This window comes from Heterocephalus glaber, unplaced genomic scaffold (genome assembly GCF_053883595.1).
Source record: "Heterocephalus glaber isolate CG9 unplaced genomic scaffold, H.glaber_assembly_v1.0 deba00001504, whole genome shotgun sequence".
NCBI lineage: Eukaryota > Metazoa > Chordata > Mammalia > Rodentia > Bathyergidae > Heterocephalus > Heterocephalus glaber.
The window spans coordinates 26,556,492-26,581,733 of NW_028258324.1; the positions used below are offsets into that span (position 1 = coordinate 26,556,492).

At 37.7% G+C, this 25,242-nt stretch overlaps 1 protein-coding gene across 1 annotated transcript; it reads right to left on the reverse strand.

Annotated features, from left to right (window-relative positions):
• Nucleotides 1–2,327: 2,327 nt before the first annotated feature.
• Nucleotides 2,328–24,366, reverse strand: Commd2 (COMM domain containing 2). Its single transcript, XM_004834437.4, has 5 exons — nt 24,222–24,366; nt 24,056–24,133; nt 23,273–23,355; nt 22,134–22,307; nt 2,328–4,995 (listed from the first exon to the last, which is right to left on the reverse strand). Exons 1-5 carry the CDS (start codon nt 24,286–24,288, stop codon nt 4,798–4,800), a joined length of 600 nt encoding a protein of 199 aa, XP_004834494.1. The 5' UTR covers nt 24,289–24,366; the 3' UTR covers nt 2,328–4,797.
• Nucleotides 24,367–25,242: the final 876 nt, after the last annotated feature.

Consider the following 25,242-nt stretch of genomic DNA (forward strand, 5'->3'; position numbering starts at 1 on the left):
TTTAACAAAATTGAATCTGTACCATGTATAAAAAAAAAGCTAGGTTCAAAATTTGCTTTGTTTTTTTTCTATCAATACAATACCATATACAAGTAGGCAGATTATAGCCCAGTGTGAGTAAAGAGCAAAGAAATTGATTAAGAGGTAGAAGACCTTATATGGTTGAAGAAAAAACAAAAATCTTTTTTTCTGTTTTTTATTTTTTATTTTTAGCTCATTGCTGGGAAGACTGTTCTACAACAGAGGAAAATGAAAAGGGTAGTCCTTTGTAACTAAAAATATTGATTTTAAGCTCAAGTATAATAAAAGAGCGTAAGTTCACACTCCAATCGCCATATAATTAGTAACATTTCTCATGATAAACACAATTTACGTTAAAATTATTTTTAAAAGCTCATCTTATAAAAAGATGTTTGGGTTCAGAATGGCAACAATCTAAATAAAAGCTATGGTGTAGTACATTAATGTAGATATCTGTACTCCTGCTGTTCCTTTTTACTTTAAGCTCATTAAGGAAATAATACTACTTTTCTTTATTTCCTTATTATGTTACATAGAACCTTGTAGACTTATCACTATCAAGTATACTTAAGTTGTTTGAGTTCCTTGACAAAAAGAGCTCTAAAAATGTTAACATCCATTATGATTCAGTATTCAAATAAATACATATTTTAGTGCCATAGACTTATCATTGTTTTTTCATTTCCACAGTATATTTTGCAAAGCTTAAAAATAATAGGTCTATTCTGCTTTTCTCAATAAAATATTAACTTTCAAAGTTTTAAAATTTCACTGAACTAATCTCATTCATGGTGGAGTTGGGCTTAACTGTTTTGTTCTAATGAAACTATTCCAGTTTGAAAATAATAGTCATGGTTTTAAAAGTGAACATATTTAAGTTAGAAGAAATGTAGTATGGATATTCTTTCTACTAAGGTATTTTCTAGTTGGTGGAAGGAAAGGCCCCAAAATAACTTCATGATTATAGAAATTCTAGAAGGGTAAGGTAAAGAGGGACTTAATCACATACATATTTAAAAATGTAAATACAAAGAAAAGTGAATAAATTATAGGAGGACTTCAATAAAGCAGCTGAAACAGCTATAAGAAATGACAGAGTAGAGTTACATGTTTTCCTTTGGTAATTAAAAATAACACAGGTAATTTTATGTTTAGATGTAATATTACCTAGAAAAACAAAACTGGCTTGGATAAAGGTGTGAGATTCCCATGCTTCTTTCACTAATATGAAAACAATGCAAAGCGGGACTCTGGAGCAAGTCTGTATATAAAACCTTCAGCCTGCTACCTGAGTAATTTAAGTTTTTAAATAGTTTTGATTAGCTGAGCTTTTTGGAGAGCTGTAACTCCCAACAGTTAAAATTTGGGGTGAAAATATTATATTAAAATATATTTAAATTCCCTGACCTTATTTCTCCTTCCTTTAGATTTTATAGTTTTTTTTCCTAAATGTGATTAACTATTCGGATTCATTACAGAAATTAAAATGAAAGATAACCCATTATCTTATCATCTGGATATAACCAGTTAACATTTGCCTCCAGTTTTATAGAGTATAAAAGTGGACATAATACAAGGCTCTAAAATAATGAGATCCTCTGTGCACACAACAATTTCAGTTAATGCCCAACACTTACTGAGTACTTTTAGAGGCTGAACATTCATGTACTGTTTCAGTTAATCCTTACAAGCCCATCGTAGGTGATCTTAAATTCTTTTCAGAGATGAATAAATCAAGGACTTGACGATGCATCAAGGACCCATTAGAAGCTACAGTCTAAATTCAAACCTTTCTCTCCAGTTTCCAAGACCAACCTGCTTCACAAAATTAGTCTGTTCAAGGTCACACACTTTAAAGGCTCTCATCCGTGCATCCTTTACAGACCCTCATAATTGTTCCTCAAACTTTCCTTAGTGTTAGACTCTGTTTTCAGTTCTCAAACAAAATACATTATCTTCTTTTTTTTTTTTTTTGGTGCCGGGGATGGAACTCAGATCCTTCCGCTTGCGCAGCAGGCGGCGAAACCACTGAGCCAAATCCCTGGCCCTCATTATCTTCTTAAGGCAACTTTATCAATTTTCCTATTAGCTGGAAATAACAATAACAAAATAAATTTGTTGAATTTGTTGAAATTTTTTAAACACTTAAAAGAGAGTTCCAAAGACTAAAGTACATGTAAACTCTGATACATATACTGGTATGTGCTCACAACTCTGTTCTGAGATGTTACTATTTTGGCTTTGGGACATGAAGGATGATTCTCAAATCTAATCATATATCAGCGAATCTTGAAAAATCAGCATACTCATAATCCAGAAAGCTTTAATAAAAATTTAGATATAGATGTTAAGACACATTATCCAGAGTCAGGACATATCAGACAGGGGAACAGTGACTGTGTCTGTAGAAAATTATATTCATATACAAGCTACAAAAACATCAAATATGCCATAAAACACAAGGCAGAGGAGTCCATAAGGTGTACAATGTTCGAACAAGATATGAAGGGCTGGGGATTTAGCTCAGTGGCAATGTGCCTGCATTAAGATCCTGAGTTCGACCCCCCCCCCCAAAAAAGAAAGAAATGAAAGGGACTCATTTGATGGCCTGTACTAAAAAGTTAGCCTCAGATTATAAAAGTAGGAAGACTGCTGTCAATTTACCCTCTGCCCAAAAGGTGAAGAAGGCAAAACAGCACAGAAGTAGACTGCAATGAAAGGAGGTCAGGGAGTTTGGGTCTAATAAATACTGTAAATAAGACTAACACACTTTCTTCTTTTGATTGGGGCAAGAATGGACAGAGGTGGAAAAAAGGTTGCTAAGGGGACACAGAGCTATTATTTCAGTCTTGGTGGGGCCAGCCTTATTTATTTTCCTTCCAATTTGGAAAAATAAGAAACTTTACAGAGCTATTTTTATCATATAACCTCAGCAGACATGTTGCTTTTCACTCCAGTGAACTATGCTGATTCATGTAATCCATCAAGTTCCTTTTTGTTTCAGACTGTAAATATAAGTACTCCATTAACTGAGGTGACACTATAATTAAAAATATTTCTGATTAGAGGGCCGGGCATTTAGCTCAGTGGCACTGTGCCTCCCTTGCAAGTGCAAGGTCCTGAGTTCGATGTCTAGTGCTGATAAAAAGGTCTTAAGAAGAAAAAAAAGCCTGACCTAAAAATATTTTTATAGTTTGCTAATATCTAATAATACAGTTGCTTTGTAACTGTAGAACATACACCTGTAGGAAAAGGGTGGCCCAGATACCTGCAGGGGACAATCCATGGCAATTTCCAGCATACTTTTCTGCCACTGGCCTCTGTTCCGTTAGTTTCTTTGTTTTCTATAGAGAAAGACATTATGATGAACTCTGATTTTAAAAATCACTTTTTTTGGTGGGGGAGGCAGTACTGGGGATTGAATCCAGGGCCTCCATACTAAACTACATCCCTAGTAATTTTTTTATTTTGGACAGAGTCTTGCTAGGTCATCAATTGTCCCTACTAGGCTTGAATTTGTGATCCTGTCTTAGCCTTCCAGAGTGCTGGATTACAGGCATGTGCCAGTATGCCCCAATGAAGATCTCCAAAATTTTTGAGAGGCAAAGTGCTGGTAGAGCCAAGAGTACAACTGATGAGTATGAAGGTTCTAAAGGCCTTCCTGGGCTGTTTCCTAGGAATAAAAATCCCAGGATAAGGCCCTGAATACAAAGGTAAGACTAAATACTCATTTCTACCCTTCCATATAATTATTCTCCCCAAATCTAACATTGTCTTTTTGTACTATCTCAGGATGACCTGAAAACTCAGTTTGTGAGTTTTTCAAGCCAATAGCTTTTATTTACCTAATTAAAAGTAGAACAAAATAAAAATCAAGCTTATAATTAAAAAGGGATATTTGCTTGTAATGTAATAAAGATGGATTTCCTCCCCTACTTTTATATTTTATTCAAATAAAATTATAAAGTCACTAAAATTCATATCTAGATAATCAATAATTATATTACTCTATATGCACTATTTACAAATATAAATGACAGCATGTTTCCTAGTTGCTTTGGGTAATCGGGGGAAAATTAGCCCTTGAAAAAATATATGATTACACAAATTTAAGTACTATTTAAGCTACTTAGCCATGACAACTCAAAGAAGTAATATGGGAAATACTATACATATCAGCATAACACAAAGAAAAACAATGCACAAACTGCCTATAACAGTTATAAAAATCATATTTACTTTAAATTATTCTGTGGCTTTTTAAAGTCAAAAAAGTCTGAAAATATTCTGAATAGTGTTACATTGTAAATTTTATTTTCAAATTTTGATCAGTAAGGAGGAAAATTTTTTTTTTTTTTTGGTACCGGGGATCGAACTCGGGTCCTTGTGCTTGCACAGCTGGCAGCGAGACCACTGAGCTAAATCCCCAGCAAGGAGGAAAATAATAAAGCAAAGAAGTACCAAAAACAGAATAGTCATTCATATATACACAAGATATGAACAGTAAAGATTCATTTCTAGCTACTTCAATCCTACTCACACATTTAAAATACAAAGTACATTTTAATCTGTTAAGAAGCTAACCAGATTTAGCACCAGGGAAGAAACTGTACTTTAGCTTCTGATCATAACTTCAATATCCCAGAATAGGAAAAGAAATTTCATGGAATCTAGATACTTATCACCATCAATTAACAAAAAATTAACTCTGAAAAGTAATTCCTGTATATCACCAATTCACAAATGATTTAAAGGACTAAAATCTTGAAACCGGTACTACTTGATGTTGCGGACTACTCTCCTACAGTGGTTTGTTTTCATCTCCTCCAATGCTTGCTCCAGCTGCTGAACTAAATGAAGCAGGGTGGCTGGGTCTGTCTGCAGAACTTTGGTGTTTTGATCTCCATTGTGATTAAGGTGTAGCTTGAAAGTCACTGATGGTTTAATCTGTTGCCGGAGACTTCTGCTTGCAAGCTTGATTTTAAGTGGAATAAGAGAATAATACCTATTTAATAACCATACAGAATGTATAATATTCACAATTACTTCACAATATACACAAAATCATATTTAAGATGAATCACATACTTCAAAATAAAAAGTAAACTTTAAAACCTTTGGAGATAAAAAAGTATATATGAATATATATATGAGAATATATATGAACCTTATGGTACAGAAAGATATGTACTTTACACTAGAAACTCTTACATGCACACACAAAAGGCACAAACTATAAAGACAAAATCAATAAATCTGTCTAAGCTATATTTCTCTTAGCTATTTTGCTGAGACAAAATACCCAAAGTTAAAGGAGGAAAGGTTTATTTTGGTTCATAGTTTGTAGAGGTTTCAGACCATAATCAGCTAGCTCCAAGGCAGGGTGGCATGGTGGAGGGGCACTGCAGAGGAGATATAGTTCATGCTTTAGCAGGACAGGCAGAAAGCAGCAATGAAAGCACCAAGCACCAGCTGCAGGCAGCCTTCTTTCTGTACCTTACTCTCTATCTAGGCAACCCGCCCTTTGAGCAGGTAACATTCACAACCAGTGTGGGACACCCTTAATCCCAGTATCACACACCCTAGATCCAACCACCTCCAAAAAGTCCCACCTATGACTGCATGAGGCTTGGGGGGGGGGGGGCGCATCTAGATTCAAGTCATAACACTAACTATGTTAACCTTAATAAATTTTCTTCAAAGGATACCTTTGATGGTAAAAAACAACTAGCCATAAATTGGGAGAAGATATCTTATAACAAGGATATAACTAAAAAGATTTAGTATCCAAAATGTATGACAAACTCCTCTGATATAGTAAGAAAATAAACATACAAAAAAACCAACCAAACAAAAAAATGTACAGATCTAAATTAGTATAGTGGTACCTTGGTTCACAAACTTAATCCATTCCATGATTCTGGAAAAGATGCCAGGTTCATGTTATGTGGGAAAGATGGCCGTGGTTGTTTTTGTCACCCAAAGTATAGTTTGCAAACAAAAACAAAATTTTGCCAAACACTTCTGTTTGGAAACCAAATTGTTCCCAAACAAAAGTGTTCATGAACCAAGTACCACTGTACTTCACAAAAGACAAATGGATAAATATGAAAATATGTTCAATTTTATTACATACATCAGAAAAATGGCCAATAAAACCTCATGAAATATCATTTTACACCTATCAGGCCAACAAAAATTAAAAACATGTCCATATCAAGCACTGTAAACTCCTGGCCACCACTGCTGATGACAAAACCACTTTACATTGGCCTAAGACTACTCCCAGGTATAGACCTTACACTCATAATCTCATTTGTATCATGTATTCTCAAATGTTTAATAAAGCAATATTAACATTTTCAAAAGGAAAAAGAACCCACAACTATCAACAGTGACTAATTTGAAGGTAATGGTTTTTTGGTTTTTTTTGGTACCGGGGATTGAACTCGGGTCCTTGTGCTCACGCAGCAGGCAGTGAAACCACTGAGCTAAATCCCCAGCTGAAGGTAATGGTATTCAACCCTAGCACAACCATGTTCTCTAAGGTCTGTTCTCCATTAAAAGGAACCAAGACCACCTTGAAGTAAGGTGATTCCAGAGGCAGAAATTGTATAAGATGAACCTGAAACAATATACAAGAAAGCAAGGAAGCTACAAAAATTATTACAGTCCCGGCAAAAGGACAGGAAGCCAATCTGAAAAGACTTCCAAACAGATAACAAATCTAAGCATGAGATTCCAGGATTAATTTAATGTAAAAATAGAATAATTCTTCCAAATAATTCTAGGTGATCTGGGCTTCCAAAAGAACCCAAGATCATGATCCAAATTAAAATTTAATGTCCCTAAATAGTTTGGAAATAACAGATCAATCTTGAGTCATGAACATGAAATAGTACTTATAAGGTTAAGTATCTCTTAAGACCATTTCTTAGTATAGGAATTACAAATATGTCAGATATGTAAAATATAAATAAAATGACTGAAAAAACTACTTATTTGTTCAATTGTACACTATTTATTTTTGCTTTTCTTCTATATTTGCACAGTCAGATAGGGACTGAAATTATCTAGAGAGACAAAGTCAAACCATCATTCAAGTTTTAGATGATATAATAACAACTAAGAACATTTACAGATAAGCATATTATTCTTTAAAATTTTAAAAATTATATAACACCTAGCAAACAACCTAACAAGATATAATCAGACCTCATTTTCCTAATAAAGAGGTTGAATGACATTACAGTACTACAGGATGAAGAACAGTGCTCATAGTTCTTGACAGTTCTTGAAATGGACTTTGAGTGGGAGGATAACAGCGATTGAACCTACATTCTCATGCAGGCTAGGGAAGTACGCCATCACTGGGTTATATCCCCAGTTCTTTCAACATTTTATATTGAGACAGGGTCTTGCTAAATTGTCCAGGCTGTCCTCAAACTTTTGATCCTCCTGCCTCAGCCTCCTGACTAGCTGGGATTACAGGCATGCACCACTACAATCCAAAGGATTCATTTTTTAACAGGGATGAAATTCCATCCTCCTCCCTATAAATATAACAGCAACTTTAAAATACGTGTAATGCAAGCTAGGGGAAAGATGTTTTGTTCGAAGGGCTATATCTTATCTGGCAAAAAACACCAAGTAGAACACAGGACACACAAATTATGCTTCATTTAACTAATTTAGTCCTCTATTAAGTCTCAAGAGAATATGCAAGGAGGACAGGAGAAGGATGCAATTGTAAATGGACCAGCCCTAAAAGTAACATTCTTCCGTAATGTTCCCATATGGATTCAATTTACACATACTATTAACAAGGGCATCATGATGCCATGTGCTGATAATTTGTGAAGTCTGGAGAAATAGTTCTACAAGAAACTAAATTACAATGATTAATTTGGTTTCCATGAGCAACTATACAATAATTAGACGGTGAGTGTCTATTCAGTACTAGTCCCCATGAGACAATTCAGTTACTCACAAATGAAAGGTGGCATATCTTGTTACTAGTTTCCTAGCCACTTAGCTGGTCTTATCTGACATGGCTTCTTCCCATAAACAGAAGAAACCACTCCAGTTAAAATGCTTTGCAGTAGTTTCAACTAATGTGCTCAGGAACTCAACTAGCTCTGAGTAGTTTTTTTTTAGCCATTAAATGCATTTCTCAGTAAGTGGCAATAGTCATTCAGTATACTCTTAACTTTACACTATAGTTGTCCTTGTATTAATATAGCAATTTAAACTCATTTCACTGGTAAATGAGCTGTTTTTAATTTAATTTTAGAAAACTCAATTCCTTAATTTCTAACTTCTAAAATACTGGAAAAACTCAAAGCATATCAATACAAGTTAAAAAAAAAAACCCACAAAAAACAGGAGCTATTGGGTGGGCAACCAGTCATAGGGGCGCAGGTCTATAGTCCTCAGTGTGAAGACCCTGGGCTCAGTCCCCAGCAACACCCCCCCAAAAAACCCCAAAATAAACCAACCAAAACAAACCAAACAGAAAAAAAAGGCTGTTAGGCCCTAAAAGTCAGGGGACAACCCTACACAAGAGAGAGATAATGATCTACAAGGTAAATTACTGCTGAATTGCATAAACATGACCATCCCTATATCCCTACCCAGTGATTATGAAAGGAACTAAATGTAAAGGTGTAATTACAGTGATCTTTCCATCACCCTCACATGACCTGCTGCTTAGGTCACTCAGAACATTAACTATCTTGTTCTTTGCACATGATACGTACACATCTATTCTACTTGGCACTGAATGCCTATGACATCCTGGGTACTATTTTGGGGACATAGTATCTGCCTTTGGGGAGCCACAGTCTGGCTTATATCATATCCTATGTTCATGCCTATTCAAGTACTTATCAGACTTGATTATAATTATTGATTTTAATTTATTTTTAGTCTCCTTTTATCAGATTGTGATGACTTAAAGGCAAGTATGATGTGTTCCCCATTGCTTATGTGTATTAATTGACTTTCTGTTACTGTTTAAAAATGCCCAAGATAATTAAAAGGAGGAAGGGTTTATTTTGGCCCCCAGTTTCAAGTCTGAGTCTGTGACTGATTAGCCCTGATGCTTTTGGGCCTGGGGCAGTACATCATGTAACAGAGCAAAGCTGCTTAACTCATGGCAGCTGGGAAGCAAAAAAAAAAAAAAAAAAAAACAACAAGTGGCTGGGTCTCATATCCCCTGCAAGGGTGAGCTGCTAATGATCTAACTGTATTCCATTAGGTCCCATCTCCCAAAGGTTCCACTACCTCCCAATAGTACCACAGGCTGGTGACCAAGCCTTTAACACACAGGCTTTGGGGGACATTACTCAAACCATAGTAGTATGTCTACAAGGTCTGTTACACCCTAGAAATTCAATAAATGGCTTTATAACTAAATAGACAATATGGATGCATTAATGGATAAATGAGGCATAAAAATGATCTTTTCTATGATCTTCTGTATATACCTAAGGATGTTTATATCAATGGGATACCTTTTCTCTCTAAGCCAGTCACCCAATCGCAACTGTAAAACAGAAGATCTAGTATGACAGGTACAACTTTTTTTAACCAAATCTTAAGTTTTTTGTCTTCTTAGCTCTGACACTTTTTTTTTTTTGGTACTGGGGATCGAACTTGGGTCCTTGAGTTTGTACAGCAGGCAGCAAAACCACTGAGCTAAATCCCCAGCCTAGCTCTGACACTCTTGATGGTTCCATTTTAGTATTTCTTTTTCACTGACACTGTATGTCACTCTTTTCCGAACCACACTCACTTTAATCGGCAGTTATTTCTATTAATTATGAGTAACCAATGAAATTCAGTTCAACCGACCATCAGAGAAATAATTCTTGTTTGTAGTTTTAACTAATCTTGCACTCAAGCTCTAAGCCTACTCCTTAAACTACTAAGAGACTGCAGATTAAATAAGCTGTTATCGCTGTAAATTCACTGTATGTTGAATTGATAATGCCAGGTGGGAATGTGGCTCCGGTGCTGCTTGAGCTTCTAATTTTTCAAGAGTTGCTATGAATTGTAATTCTGGTGTGAAAGTTACCATTTTTTCAAATAGTGGAAGGAGTGATCAGATGGGCCATCTTTTCAAGGTAGAAAATGATTTGTAGATGGATTAAATGAAGAGCACAGAAATAAGTCAAGAACAATTCCAAGTATTTTGGGTCTAAATAAATAAAAGAATAAACATTATCTATTGAGATGGGGGAAAACTATGGAAAGAGCAGTATGACGAAAAGGGGGTGAGGAAAGCAGGATTGAATTTGAATAAATATACAGTAAAACCTTGGTTTCTAGCATAATTTGTTCTAGAAACATGCTTGTAATCCAAAGCACTTGTTTATCAAAGTGAATTTCCGCATAAAAAATAATGGAAACTCAGATGATTAGTTTTACACCCCAAAAAGTTTTATGTAAAAATACTGTAATATAATACAAAATAATAAAGAAAATAAAAAATGTAAAGAAAAACAAACAAATTAACCTACACTTACTTTTGAAAACTTTTGTGGCTGGTGTGGAATGAGACAAGAGAGAAGAGAGTTATTGTGTAGAAGACACCACTACCACTAATGGAATCACTGCTATCTATTGGTTCAATGGAATCGTTTTCTTTTCGTGCAGCTTTAACAAGGAACCTATCCAATGACACTTGCTTTTGCCTCCTTTTGAAGATTTCGTGGAAATGTGACACTGCATTGTTGTTAAACAGTTTCATTGCTTACACTGCTACAGCTTTATTCAGGTGCTTTTCTACAAAATCTTGCAGTTTCCCACATTTTACACATCTCCTTAATCTCATTTGAAGTGAGGGATTCTTCCACCTTTTTCACCTCCTTTGTAAATAAGATCTCCTCCATAACTTTCTGCTGTTGCTTGCAATGCAGATCCATCAGTCCTCGGTAGTCAGCTCCTGGCTATGTTCCTCCACCAGCTCTTCAATGTCATTCTCATTCACCTCCAGTCCCATGGTCTTCCCTAAGGACACAATTCCATCAATGACTGGCGGCTCCTGTTCATGAGCAAAGCCCTCTAAGTCATATCCAAGAATGCACTCAGGCCAGTTTTCTCCAAGCAGAATTAAGGGTTCTCTTGGTGATCCAATTCCAGGCTTTATTGATGATCTTGAGGCAGTTCATGATGTGGAAATGATGTTTCCAAAACTCTTGGAGGGTATGGTTTGTTCCTTTGGTTACCTCAAAGCCTCGCTGAAACAGTGCTTTGGTGTAAAGCTTTTTAAAGTTTAAAATGATCTGCTAATCCATGGGCTGGAGGATTGTAGTAGTGTTGGGAGGAAGGAACTTGACTTTAATGAACTTCAATTCCTCCAGTAAGTTGTCCAAAGTGTGGAGGATGATCAAGAGCATTATCCATAATCAACAAGGCTCTGAGTGGCAGATTTTTTTCTAAAAGGTATTTCTTCACTGTGGGACTGAAGACCTCATTGATTCACTGACTGAACAAGATGTGAGTGACTCCAGCCTTGCTGTTGGACCTTCATATAATGTTTAACTGGTTTTTCTGCACTTTGTATTTTTTTTTAAATTTTTGGTACCAGGGATGGAACTCACGACTTTGTGCTTGTGAGGCAGGCACAGTGTCACTGAGCTAAATCCCCACCTCTGCACCTTGTATTTCTTTTTTTTTTTTTTTTGGTACCGAGGATAGAACTCGGGTCCTTGTGCTTGTGGGGCAAGGGGTGGCACCACTGAGCTAAATCCCTGGCCCACTTTGTATTTCTTGAAGACTCATGGGTTCTCAGAATGATACACAAGCAGAGGCTTGACTTTGAAATCCCCACTTGCATTGGCACAAAACAAGAGTGTGAGATGGTCTTACATGGGCTTGTGACTGGGCATTGCATTCTCTTCTTCTGTAATGTACGTCCTCTTTGGCAACTTTTTCCAAAAGAGTCCCATCTCAGTTAAAAACTTGCTCTGGCAGGTAACACTCAGAAACCATGAGCCTCTAGAACTCATTAGTGAACACCTCAGCTGCCTTAGCATCCAAACTTGCAGCCTCTCTGTGCCTCACAACCCCATAGAAGTCATTTCTCCTCTTCAAGTTATCAAAACCATTCCCTCCTTGCCTTGAAGCTTTCTTCATTTTCTGCTGATAAATAAAAAACTTGGCAGTTTATTTACAAGATCAGCATACAAAGCCTTTGCCTTCTCACAGATAAAAGTTCTTGGTCACAGTATCACCTGCTAGTTGTTTCTCATTTACCCAAATCAGAAGCAACTTTTCTACATTTTCTAGAACATATGGCCATTTCTTTGGTAGTCTCATGACTCCTTTTGCTGCATCTAGCCCCCTTTTTCTTCTTTCTTCTTTAATATTGTGCAAATGGTCAACATAGACTTCTTATAAAATCTTGCAATTTTGGTCACTTGCATAACTCATTTGTACTTCTTGATTTCCTTCTTAACTTCCACTGTAATCATCTCCGTCTTCTTACTGCCATTCTTTTCAATCTTTTTCTTCATGGGAGCCATTGTATATGCTCACATAGATGTTGACTGTAGTACAGTATTTATAAACTTTTGTCACATACTGTGTTTAATGTAACTGGCAATAAGGCAGCAGCAAAAGAGTCTATGTCTGCAGGCAGCCTGACCAAGAATGAAGCAAAGCACTCCTAAGCTTAATCTTGTATGGAAAAGCAAAGGACTGTCCACAGGTCCTTTGAAATGACAAAAAATACACTACTGCCAATTATGGGCACCTTTCCAAGTTTTGAAAAATCACTGATTTTTACCAAACATCACGGCCTAAGACCAAGCATGTGAGCATGGGAGACAATCACCCACAATCCTGCAGCAAAAGAGAGAGAAGAACTATTAGCTCAGATGTGATCATGTGGCATTTGGAGTCACATACTACTTGTATTGCAAGAAATCATTCATCAAGTTAAAATTTATTAGAAATGGTTGCTCATCTTGTGGAACACTTGTGGAACAAGTTACTTGCAATCCAAGGTTTTACTATATTGCATCTGAACACTTATCCAGTACCCATGTGGAGATGTTAAATAGGCTTCAACTGTGTGGCAGCTGAGGAACAGGTCTAGGCTAAAGACATAAATGTGAGAATCCTAAGTATATAGGGAGTAAAGTCATAAAGTTAGATCTCAGAAGGGGACTAAAAAGGTAGGAAGACTGCAAACTGACCTTTGGGGCATTCCAATGTTTAAAGGTTGATGAGACAATCAGTAAAGGAGACTTGAGAAGGAGGGCTGATGAGGCTGACTGAGAGCCACAGAGAATAGTTTCAAGTACTAAGGAGTGAATAACTATGACAAGGGCTGCTAATATACAGAATGGCATGAAGACTAAAAGGCAATGGCCTTGATTAACTTAGGACAGTAGAATGGTAACTGCAAAGCCAAATCAGAGTGGCCTCAAGAGAGAACAAGCAGGGAGAAAAGATAGACAACACTTTCAAGGAATTTTGATGTAAAGGGAAACAAAAAACATGGAGTGGCAGTCAGAGGGTATATGGACTTAAGACTGGGTTACTGACTGTGAGCTACAGGGAATGATTCAGTAAAGAGGTAACAAAAGTATGATGCAGAAAAGAGAAGGAGTAATTGTTGAAACTAAGTCCTCTTGTGGGCAAATGGGGATGAGTTATAAGGGAAGAGGTTATTCATAAGTAAGAGCTTCACCATTCCATCAATAGTAACAGAAGTGAAGGCACAGCAAGTGGGTATTAATGCAGGTCAATGTGGTAGGAGAAACAGGTGAGAATTTTCTTCTGATTTCTTCTCTTTTCTTTTTTTTTTTGTACCGGGGATCGCACTCAGGACTTTGTGCTTGCGAGGCAGGCTTGGTGTCAGTGAGCTAAATCACTGGCCCTCTTCTCTTTTCTTAGTCAAATAGGAAGCAAAGTCAACAGCTAAGAGTATAGGGCATCGATGAAATGTTGAGGCTTTGAAGAGAGAATATACAAGACATGTATGATCCTTGCTACAACAGAGTTTACAGTTCACTGTGGGAACACGTTTGAGTGAAATGACTTTCTAAATGAAAAAACATAGGTGCCACGAAAAGAAAAACAAATTGCCTGGACTTAACTGTAGCTGAACAGTAGCACTGGGAATTTCTCCCAGAGGGAGGCATGACTTACAGCAGAGGTCAGCAAAACTGTTTTTTTCTGTGAAGAGCCAGATAATATGTATTTTAGGCTTTGCAGATCATAAGGTTGCTAGAACAACTAAATTCTGCCCTGCACTTTGAAAAAAACCACAGATAAAATGTAAACAAGTAAACATGACCATGTTCCAATAAAACTTTAAAGATACAGGTAGCAGATCACACTTGGCCTGTATCTCACAGTTTGCTGAGCCGTGATTTAAACTGAGACTTAAACGGGTAACAAAGAATAGAGTCAAGCGGTAACAGCAAGATAGAAAAAGCATTTCATATAAAGGGAAAAAAATGTGTAAAGGCTTAAATTCTTCATTATTTCTAATTCTCACTCTCATTGTGTTCTGCTCAAGGATGCTAGGTTAATTTTCCTAAATGATTGACTTAATGTTACTTTCTTATCGAAGAATCTACAAGGACTTCCTGTCTGCTTTGTTAGGTTTAAAGTCTACCACCTATTTTAACCACCTTGTCTCAATTCAAATCATAAAGAATCTACTGTGACATTAGTTCACAAATTTTATTGCACATTAGTATTAACTAAGTGAAAGGCAATAATGCTTTTAAAAATTCTGATGCCTGGGCCAAACTTTATACTAATAAATCAGAACCTCTGGGGGTGGAACATACACATCAGCATTATTTTAAAGCTCCCCGGGTTATTCTAATACACACTGAAGTTTGAGAACTAATGCAGTGTACCACATATTCAAATACTCATTCTCATATACATATGGGCCTTTGCAACACATGCTGCCTCCTCTGACAAAAATATTTACTCTGGATTTCTCCAGTCACTTATCCTCCCAAAATTTCACTCTTTTTTGAAAAAGCTTTACTCGATCATGCCTGCACATATGGAATCATATGACATGCAATTTCTTTTGAAACACTCAGTTGGCACCTTCATTTATGCAATTGTTATTCTTCCCCTTCAAAACCCTGTAACTATCTTTAATACTAGTTATTTTGAAAACATCTAATATTCCTACCACATGATAACATCTTTTTCAGCTGAGAAAGTACCTCTTTTGTGTCTCAAAACATTAAGCACATCTTTAATTCACAAACAGATGACATTCAATAAACATTAATCTTTCAACACTTAATAAACAGCTACATGCAATAGTCTGAAAACTTCCTTGCATTTATTTGTTTGAGACAAGGTCCTCCTCTTTTGCCCAGGTTAGTCTCCAACTTCTAGGCTCCAGTGATCCTCTTGCCCCAGCCACCACAGCAGCTGGAACTACAGGTGCATGCCACTGAGACTGGCTCTTCCTTTTACCTCCTTGTGTGGATTTAAAAACAACTAAAAGATGAATCTCACAAAAACAATGTACAAAAGAGGCCAAAACAAAAGAATATTTAATGAATCATTCCATGTATAGAAAAGTAAAAGATATCGCTTCTCAGCCTTTTGGCTAAGATCAAGTGTAGAAAAGTAAAAGGCAGGTAAAATCTGTATGTTAAAAGCCAGGGCTGGGGATTTAGTTCAGTGGTTCTGGCTCCTGCCTAGCAAGCAGAAGGACCCAAGTTCGATCCCCGGTACCAAAAAAGAAAAAAAAAAACCAGGATGGGGCTGGGGATGGGTTCTGCCGGCTGCCTTGCAAGCACAAGGTCCTGAGTTCAATCCCCAGTATCAAAAAACAAAAAACCAGGGCCGGGGATTTAGCTCAGCAGTTTCGCCACCTGCTGCGCAAGCGCAAGGACCTGAGATCAATCCCTGGCACCAAAAAAACCCCCAAAAACCAAAAGCCAGGATGCTGGTTACCTTTGGAAAAGTGAAAAGGGTCATTAACAGACTGGAGGAAAGGAGGATGCTTCTGGGGTGATGGTCAGAATTGTGCTCATTTCATAGGTGTTTTCACTATGTGATGCTCTATTAAGCACTGATCTGTGTACTTTCCTATATGCATTTTATATTTAAAGAGAAATGATTTTAAAAAGCTAAGTATCCCGCCCCTAGCTTTGAGGAATAGAGCTACCCCCAGCACCGAGGAGGAGCCTTCCAGGCCGCCGTACTACCACCCCCACTGCTGAGGAGGAGCCTTCTGGGCTGCTGTACCACCATCCCCAGCCCTGAGGGCCAGAGCCGCCCACCAGCGCCAAGTAGGAGCCTTCCAAGCCTCCGTACCATCGCCCCTAGTGCCAAGGACCAGAGCCGCCCACAGCAAAGAGGAGGTGAGTCTTCTGGGCCGCTGTACCAAGGGCCCCAGCACAGAAGAGGTGAGCTACATGGGCCCAGCAGCTCACATCCCCCCCGCCCCCACTGACATGAGAAGACACGTAAATAAGTCTCAAAACCAGACTCCTAGATCACTTAAAGCAACCCCAAAGGGAAACAAAATGTAACAATCTGATACTCAACCACCTGGACTCCCTGAACTGGCAACAAAAGAGGATCTGGAAAAAATGAAATCAGAAATAATTTCTCAGATAACAGTAGAGATTGTGCCCACAGTGCAAGACATGATTAATAAATCTCGAGAGGACACACATAAAAAAAATAGAGGAGGTGAGGAACATGATGGAATCCCAACATAGGAAACAAATGGAATCCATAAAACAGATGCAAACAGATTTCCAGGAGATTAAAAACTGCACTGAAAGTTTACGCAGCAGAATGAGCCAATGTGAGGACAGAATTTCAGATAAAGAAGATAAGATTGCTATTAGTGACCAGGAAAAGAAAAATTGCTTTAAAATAGTAAGGGACCATGAGAAATCAATCCAGCAGCTGCTAGACGATGCAAAGAATAACATAAGACTGATTGGAGTCAATGAAGAAACAGGAGAGAGTGCAGACAACATAAAAAAACTTCACAGAAGTGATGGCAGAAAACTTCCCAAGCAGGGAAAAAGAACTGACATACAAATAAGTGAGGTATATAGGACTCCAACTAGCCTTGATAAAAACAAATCTACACATGGGCACATGATTGTTAAGATTCCAGAAACCCAACAGAAGAACAAAATTCTATAAGCAGTTAGAGAAGAGAAGCAAATCACATACAAAGGAAAGCCCATAAGAATCACAGCAGACTTCTCAATGCAAACCATCAAGGCAAGAAGAGCTTGGAGTGACGTATTTCAAGCCCTAAAGAACAGCCTCCAACCCAGATTGATGTACCCTGCAAAACTGTCTTTCAAAATTGATGGACAAATAAGGTACTTTCATGACAAAGAGCACCTTAGAAACTTCATGAATACCAAACCAGCACTTCAAAAAATTTTAGACAATATCCTAGGAAAAGACAACGAGGATCACAACCCCAGGAACAACAGCAGAATGAATCCATCAGGTGCGACAAGAAATTAAATGCAAAGGGGGAGAATCCAACCAAAAGAAAAAGTCAAGACAATGATAAGTTTATACATATCAGTTATAATTATCAATGTTAACAGTCTCAATTCACCAATCAAAAGAAACAGACTGGCAGAATGGGTCAAGAAGCAAGATCCAACAATATGCTGCATACAAGAAACACACTTAATTCAAAAAGAAACTCACAGACTGAAAGATAAGGGTGGAAAACAATACTCCATGCAACAGGAACCCGCCCCCCCCAAAGCAGGAGTAGCTATTGTCTTTGCAGATCAAGTGGATTTCAAACCAACACTGATTAAGAGAGACAAAGAAGGACACTACATCCTTGTAAAGGGAACAATCCAAGAGGAAGAGATGACAATCATAAATATATATGCACCAAACACTAGTGCACCCAACTATATAAAACAAATACTAACGGACATGAAAAATCAAATAAGCACTAATACAATAGTAGTGGGGGACCTCAATACCTCACTGTCACAAACAGATAGATCAACTAGACAAAAAATAAGCAATGAAATACTAGAACTCAATTAAACTCTTGAGAACAAATGAACTTAACAGATTGTTCCACAGCACAAAATCAGAATAAACATTCTTTTCAGCTGCACACAGGTCATTCTCCAAAATAGACCACATACTTGCTCACAGAACATGTTTAAGTAAGTGCAAAGGAATCAAAGTTATCCCTTGTATATTATCAGACCATAGTGCGATGAAATTGGAGATCAATAGCAGAAGAAAATGGAAGAATTTCATAAACACATGAAAATTGAACAACATGCTTCTGCATAACCACTGGGTCACAAAGGAAATTAAAGAAGAAATCAGACAGTGCCAACAATTAAATGACAATGACAATACAACATATCGGAATCTATAGGACACAATGAAAGCAGTCTTACTAGGGAAATTCATAGCAGTGAATACTCATATTAGGAAAACAGAGCCAGCCCAATTAAACAACCTGACGCTGAACCTCAAGCTTCTAGAAAAAGATGAGCAGGACAAACCAAAACTCATACAAGGGAGGAAATATGAAAGATCAGAGCAGAAATCAATTCAATGGAGACTAAGAGAACAATACAAAAAAATCAATGAAGCCAAGAGTTGGTTCTTCAAAAGAATAAACAAAATTGACAAACTCTTAGCCAACCTTATCAGAAAAAGTAAAGAAAAGGCCCAAATCCATGCAATTAGGAATGAAAAGGATGAAATTACAATGGCCCCAGTAGAAACCCAGAGGATCATCAACACCTACTTGGAGAACCTACAACCCAATAACATGGAAAACACAGAAGAAATGGACAGATTTCTAGATGTGTATGAATTACCAAAGTTGAACGAAAAAGACCTAAAAATTCTAAACAACCCAATATTAATGAAATTGAAAACATAATAAAAAAACTTATCAACTAAGAAAAGCCCAGGTCCTGATAGCTTCACTGCTGAATTCTACAAGACATTTAGAGGAACTACTGCCTCTGCTGTTTAAACTCTTCAATGAAATTGAAAGGGAAGCAATACTCCCAAATTCGTTCCTGGAAGTAAGCATCACCTTGATCTCCAAAGCAGAGAAAGACCCAACTGAAAAAGAGAATTATAGGCCAATCTCACTAATGAACATAAAATGCAAAAAATTCTTAGTAAGGTACTGGCAAACAGAATCCCTGACCAAGTCAGATTCATCCCTGGGATGCCAAGATGGTTCAACATACGCAAATCAATCAATGTAATACCCTATATCAAAAGAGCCAAGGACAAAAACCATATGATCATCTCAATAGATGCAGAAAAAGCATCTGACAAAATCCAATATGCATTTATGATAAAAACTCTACAAAAAATTGGAATAGATGGTCTCTCTTTTTTTTTTTTTTCCTGGTACCAGGGATTGAACTCAGGACTTTGCATCTGCAAGGCAGATTCAATACCACTGAGCTAAATTCCCGGCCCAAGCAATAGATGGTCTCTACCTCAATCTGATAAAAGCCATCTATGAAAAACCTACAGCCAATATCATACTAATATCATAGGGTCAAAAACTGAAATCCTTCACACTAAAATCAGGAACAAGACAAGGATGTCCACTATCACCACTCATGTTCAATATAGTTTTGGAAACATTAGCCATAGCAGTTAGACAAGAGAGAAATAAAAGGAATAAAGACAGAAAATGAGTAAGTCAAATTGTCATTATTTGAAGATGACATAATATTTTATATAGAAGACCTCAAGAACCCCACCAAAAGTCTTCTAGACTTAATAACCAAATTCAGTCAAGTAGCTGGTTACAAGGTCAACACACAAAAATCAATAGCTTTCCTCTACACCAATGACAGACTCACTGAGAGAGAAATAGGGCAAATAATTCCTTTCACAATAGCATCCAAAAAACTGAAACACCTAGGAATCATCTTAACGAAAGAAATCAAAGACCTCTTCTCTGAAAACTATGGCACTCTGAAAAGAGAGATTGAAGATGATATTAGAAAATGGAAAGACATCCCCTGCTCCTGGGTCAGAAGAATCAACATAGTGAAAATGGCCATACTTCCAAAACTGCTATATAGATTCAATGCAATCCCAATTGAAATCCCAGCAGCATTCTTCATGAAACTTGAGAAAACAATCCAAAACTTCATTGGAAAAAGAAGAGACAGAGAATAACAAAAGCAATTCTAGGCAACAGAGACATGGCAGCGGGTGTCACAATCCCCAATCTGAAACTATACTACAAAGCTACTGTGATAACAACAGTATGGTACTGACAAAGAAACAGACCTGAGGACCAGTAGAACAGATGAGAAGACACAGAAACAACTCCAGACACATTTAGCCACCTCATTTTGACAAAGGAACCAAACACCCTCACTGGAGGAAAGATAGCCTCTTTAAGAAATGGTGCTGGAAACACTGGGTTCCAAGCTGCCAAAGATTAAAACTAGACCTGTATCTCTCACCATGCACTAAACTGAAATCAAAATGGATTAAAGATCTAAATATCAAAACAGAAACACTGAGCCAGCTGGAACAGAGGTTAGGTAGAACCCTTGAAGACACTGTTGCAGGAGGATTTCATGAACAAAACCTCAGTTGCCCATGAACTATGACAAACAAACAAGTGGGATCTCTTCTTATTAAAACGCTTCTGCACAGCAAGAGAAACTATCAACAGTGTGAACAGACAATCGACAACATGGGAAAAAATTTTCACCTGGTGTTCCTCAGACAAAGGTCTACTATCTAGAATCTATAAAGAACTTAAAAAAATCAGACCTGAGGGCCAGGGATTTAGCTCAGTGATTCCGACGCTTGCTTGCATCCCAAGCACAAGGTCCCAAGTTCAATTCCCGGAACAACAACAACAACAACAACAAATCAGCCCTCCCAAATTTAAAGACCCAGTCCAAAAATGGGCATTGAAAATGAACAGACGCTTCTCAGACAAAGAAGTAGAAATAGCAAAGAAACATATGAAAAAATGTTCAACATCACTGGTCATTTGAGAGATGCAGTGAAAACAATGCTGAGATTCCACCTCACCCCAGAAAGAATGGCTGGTATCACAAAAATCAATCAATAATAAATTATGGCAGGGTTGTGGGGAAAGAGGAACACTGTTCCACTGCTGGTAGGAGTGTAGACTGGTGCAGCCACTGTGGAAATCAGCATGGAAATACCTCAAAGAACTAGGGCTAGAAGTCCCATTTGACCCAGCTATTCCCCTGCTGGGTATCTTCCCCAAAGAATTAAAAGAATCATACCACAGTGACATATGTGCACCCATGTTCATAGAAGCATAATTTGTAATGGCTAAAACTTGGAAGCAGCCCAATTGCCCATCAACTGGAGACTGGATAAAGAAAATGTAGTTTTTTAATAAAATGGAGTACTACTCAGCCATAAAAAATGAGAAATTAGAGACAATTATAGCTAAATGGAGGCACATTGAGGCCATACTCTTAAGTGAAATAAATAGGACACACGTGTAAATACCAAATAGTTTCTCTAGTGTGAGAAACTGAAAGTGCAAATAAGGACTAGAAGGTATAATAGATAATGTGAAATAGGAAGAAAAGGGACAAATGGGAAGGGAAACAGAGGGGTAGGGGAAAGGCAAGAAGGGAATGGAATTAATATGAGAAAATGAAAAAATGGAAACAAAATCTTCTTAAATAGGGAGGGATGGAGGGGTTGAAGGGAGGGCAGGTGAATGGGGAAAAAATAAGAACCAAGAATGGTTATGTAAAGGTGCAAATTTCCAATGATGAATGTCATTATATTGCATACCTAAAATGTACTAATAAAACTAATTTAAAACAATAAAAAAGTAAAAAGCTAAGTATCACTGACAAAATCTGCATAACCATTTCCTTTTCAAGAACAACCAAATTGTTAAAAACTGCAAATTAAACAGACTGAACATATTTAAAATAAAATAAAATAAAATGAACTATTTGTGAAATGATCTGAAAATGAACATTAAAAAAACCAAAGTTTCAAACCAGAGCTTGGCCAAGGTGATAAATAATACAATAAATAGGACATAAATCTTAAATAATTTTTATATTCTCTGTAATATTTTTTAAAAATACCTGTACATCCAGTCGCCACTCAAGGCTATGGTAACTGGGAAGGTCAGGTGCCAATTCATTCAAAATAGTTCTGATCTCCTTTCTGTTGTCCAGATAAAGCTGAAGTAATAATTTGTTTAATTCTTCAGAGAATCCCAAAACAAAAACAGAGTCTTGGAAATCCAGTTCAGATATCTAAAAGTAAATTAATTTTAACAGATCAAACTGTTATCTTTGTCTAGTAAATGCTAAAATGTTGCACAAAAGATGCATATGATAATCCCTAATTTTGTCCATAAAATTTCTTTTTTTTTAACCTTTTTTTGGGTACCTGGGATTGAACTCGGGACCTTGCGTTTGCAAGACAGGCAGCAGAACCACTGAGCTAAATCCCCGGCCCTTTTCTATAAAATTTCTTAGACAACCACTGCCTACCATTCCAAAACCTTAGTTACTGACATACAAAAATATTTTAAAAGCATAAAAGGAAAGAATTAATATACTCAGTTTTGCTTACTATTCTCCATCATGACAGATACTGCTGACACGCATAAAAAGCATTTCATTCTTCCTTCTCTTAGTATACATATACTATGGCATATGGTTTGACAACATGCAGAATTAGACAGTTTTAATTTTTTTTTTTTGGTACCAGGAATCGAACTTGGGTCCTTGTGCTTGAGAGGCAGGTGGTGGAACCACTGAGCTAAATCCCCAGCCCCAAGACAGTTTTAATTTATTCTAGCAAGAGGTATTCATATCAGCATATGTATTTTTTTTTTCTTTTTGTGGTACCAGGGATCGAACTCAGGACCTTGCACTTGCCAGGCAGGCACAGCACCACTGAGCTACATCCCCAGCTCCCTATCAGCATATGCTATAGTCATTGCTTAGGTATTTTCCACAAAAGTAATTACACCATTAACAACATTATTAAAATATACATGTACCTGCCACAACTATAATGTAGAGCACACTAAACTTTTTTTATTTTTATTTTTTGGTACCAGGGATCGAATTTGGGTCCTTGTGCTTGAGAGGCAGGTGGGTCCTTGTGCTTGAGAGGCAGGTGCCGGAACCACTGAGCTAAATCCCCAGCCCCCTAAACTTATTTTTTTAAAGGATCCAGATAATACAAAGCAGTTTTCAGAAGTCCTTACCATAAGCTTTGAGCTCTCAGTGAGGAGATACGTTAATCCTTCCACACCATGCTGGACAGTGTCACTACTCACACTGAGTTTTCCTAAGAAAAGGAAAAATTAACAAATCAATCATTCCGTGATATTTATCCTTTTATTCAAACTATTTAAAATATTTTCATTTATTCCATGTTTTCAAACACTGCAATACAAGAGTAAGCTGGTTAGCACCTCCTGCTCTTTCTCACTGTACTCCCTCCCAGTTGCTTTCCGTATTTCTGACCATGTAATCATAAAAAAATGTAGAGTTGTGGAGACCAGTACCAGGCGCCCAGTCCTTCTCTTGAACATGAAGCTCCTTCAAGTCTCGCAGAAGAGGAACTCAACAGGGACTGACTTAATCTCAGAGTCTGCCCTCAGCCAGGAGGAAACAACAATATTTCAACAAAAGCAGTTGTCTGGATAGTTAATATCAACCAAACACTTGCGTGATGTTTACACCTGACCCATCTATTTCCAAAGCCTTTGATACACAGTGTTAAGCACCACAGTATTTCTGAAAGGCAGGGCATATTATATTCATTTTAATCACGAAGAAACTAACTGATAATTGATGCTTTGAAAATCTCAACGACTTAGGGAACAAGCAGGGTTAGCGCCTCAACTGAGGAGCTTTGATGGTTTAAATCTATTGCAATGGGAACAAGACACTAGCTCTCCTAAAAGTCCCTTCCTTTTTTGGGCGACAGAGAATAGCATGCACTTCCTCATGCAGCTTGCAGAGCCCGGTTCTGCTCTTCTTACTGGCGGCGCCTTCGTAGATCTTAGGGTTCGATCCTCGCCTCAGGAACTCCACCGCTATCCGCCCAAACTCGGCGACCACTGCAACGGAAGTTAGGAGGCCATGAGCGGCAGGTGCTCCTTCGGCGTCTTCCCCAGCCCACAGAACACTGCCCCTACACTCTCTTACCCGCGCTGTCCACTTGCGGTAGGAAAGCCAGGTGCTCCTTATGCTCCTCAGACAAGTCCAGCAGCATCTTTGCTGAGCCGACTTCCCGCGGGGCCGCCGACCCCACCCTCGCCACTTCCGGCGCCTAAGTCCAGGCGTACAGAGGCTCGGATGCCGCATCTCCCCAAGCTTTGGGTTCCGGCCTCTAGCGGTCGCACTAGCTGAGGCCCTGATTCGGGCAGGCTCGGGGGTGTAGGGCCCAGGGTGGTGTAGGAACAGGAGCTTCTTCCCATTCATAATCACCCTGCAAACATGTCGTGAGTTCCTACTTGGTGACCGGTGCTAGCCTTTGAAGGAAAAGAAAAGGTGTTTAAAATCTGATATGTTCCCTCCCTCACGGAACATTCATGGATAATAGCAATACAACTTAATACTGGTTAAGCTCTGTGTCATGAGTATTGTTAATGTTTATTAATTCATTTTCAGTTCACAAGAAACTTATATGTAGATCTATTATTATTTCCATTAGAGATAAACAGATAACAAGTGAAACTTTTATACCGTTATTAGTTTGCACAGAGCTTTTGTGTATGTTAATTTATCTCATTTAATGCTCTCCGTATGTATGTCCTCCATTTTACAAGTTAGGAAGCAAAGCTCTAAAGGTTATGTGGCAAAATCAGCGACAGAGCTGGAAGGAAATGGTCAGCTCCAGCTACATACCAGACTGAAAACTGAAGGTTTTGTTTATTTGTTTTTTTCAGTACTAGTGATTGAACCCAGGGTCTTGGCATGAGCTACATCCCCAGTCCATTTTTTATTTTGATTTTCTTTTTTTTTTTTTTGGTACCGGGCATTGAACTCAGGTCCTTGTGCTTGTGCAGCAGGCGGTGAAACCACTGAGCTAAATCCCTAGCCCATCACTTTTTATTTCGAGACAGGGTCTCATTAAGGCTGCTAAATTGCCCAGGCTGGGCTTGAACTTGTGATGCTACTGGCTCAACCTCCCAGAGTGCTGGGATTACATGCCTGAAAAAACTGA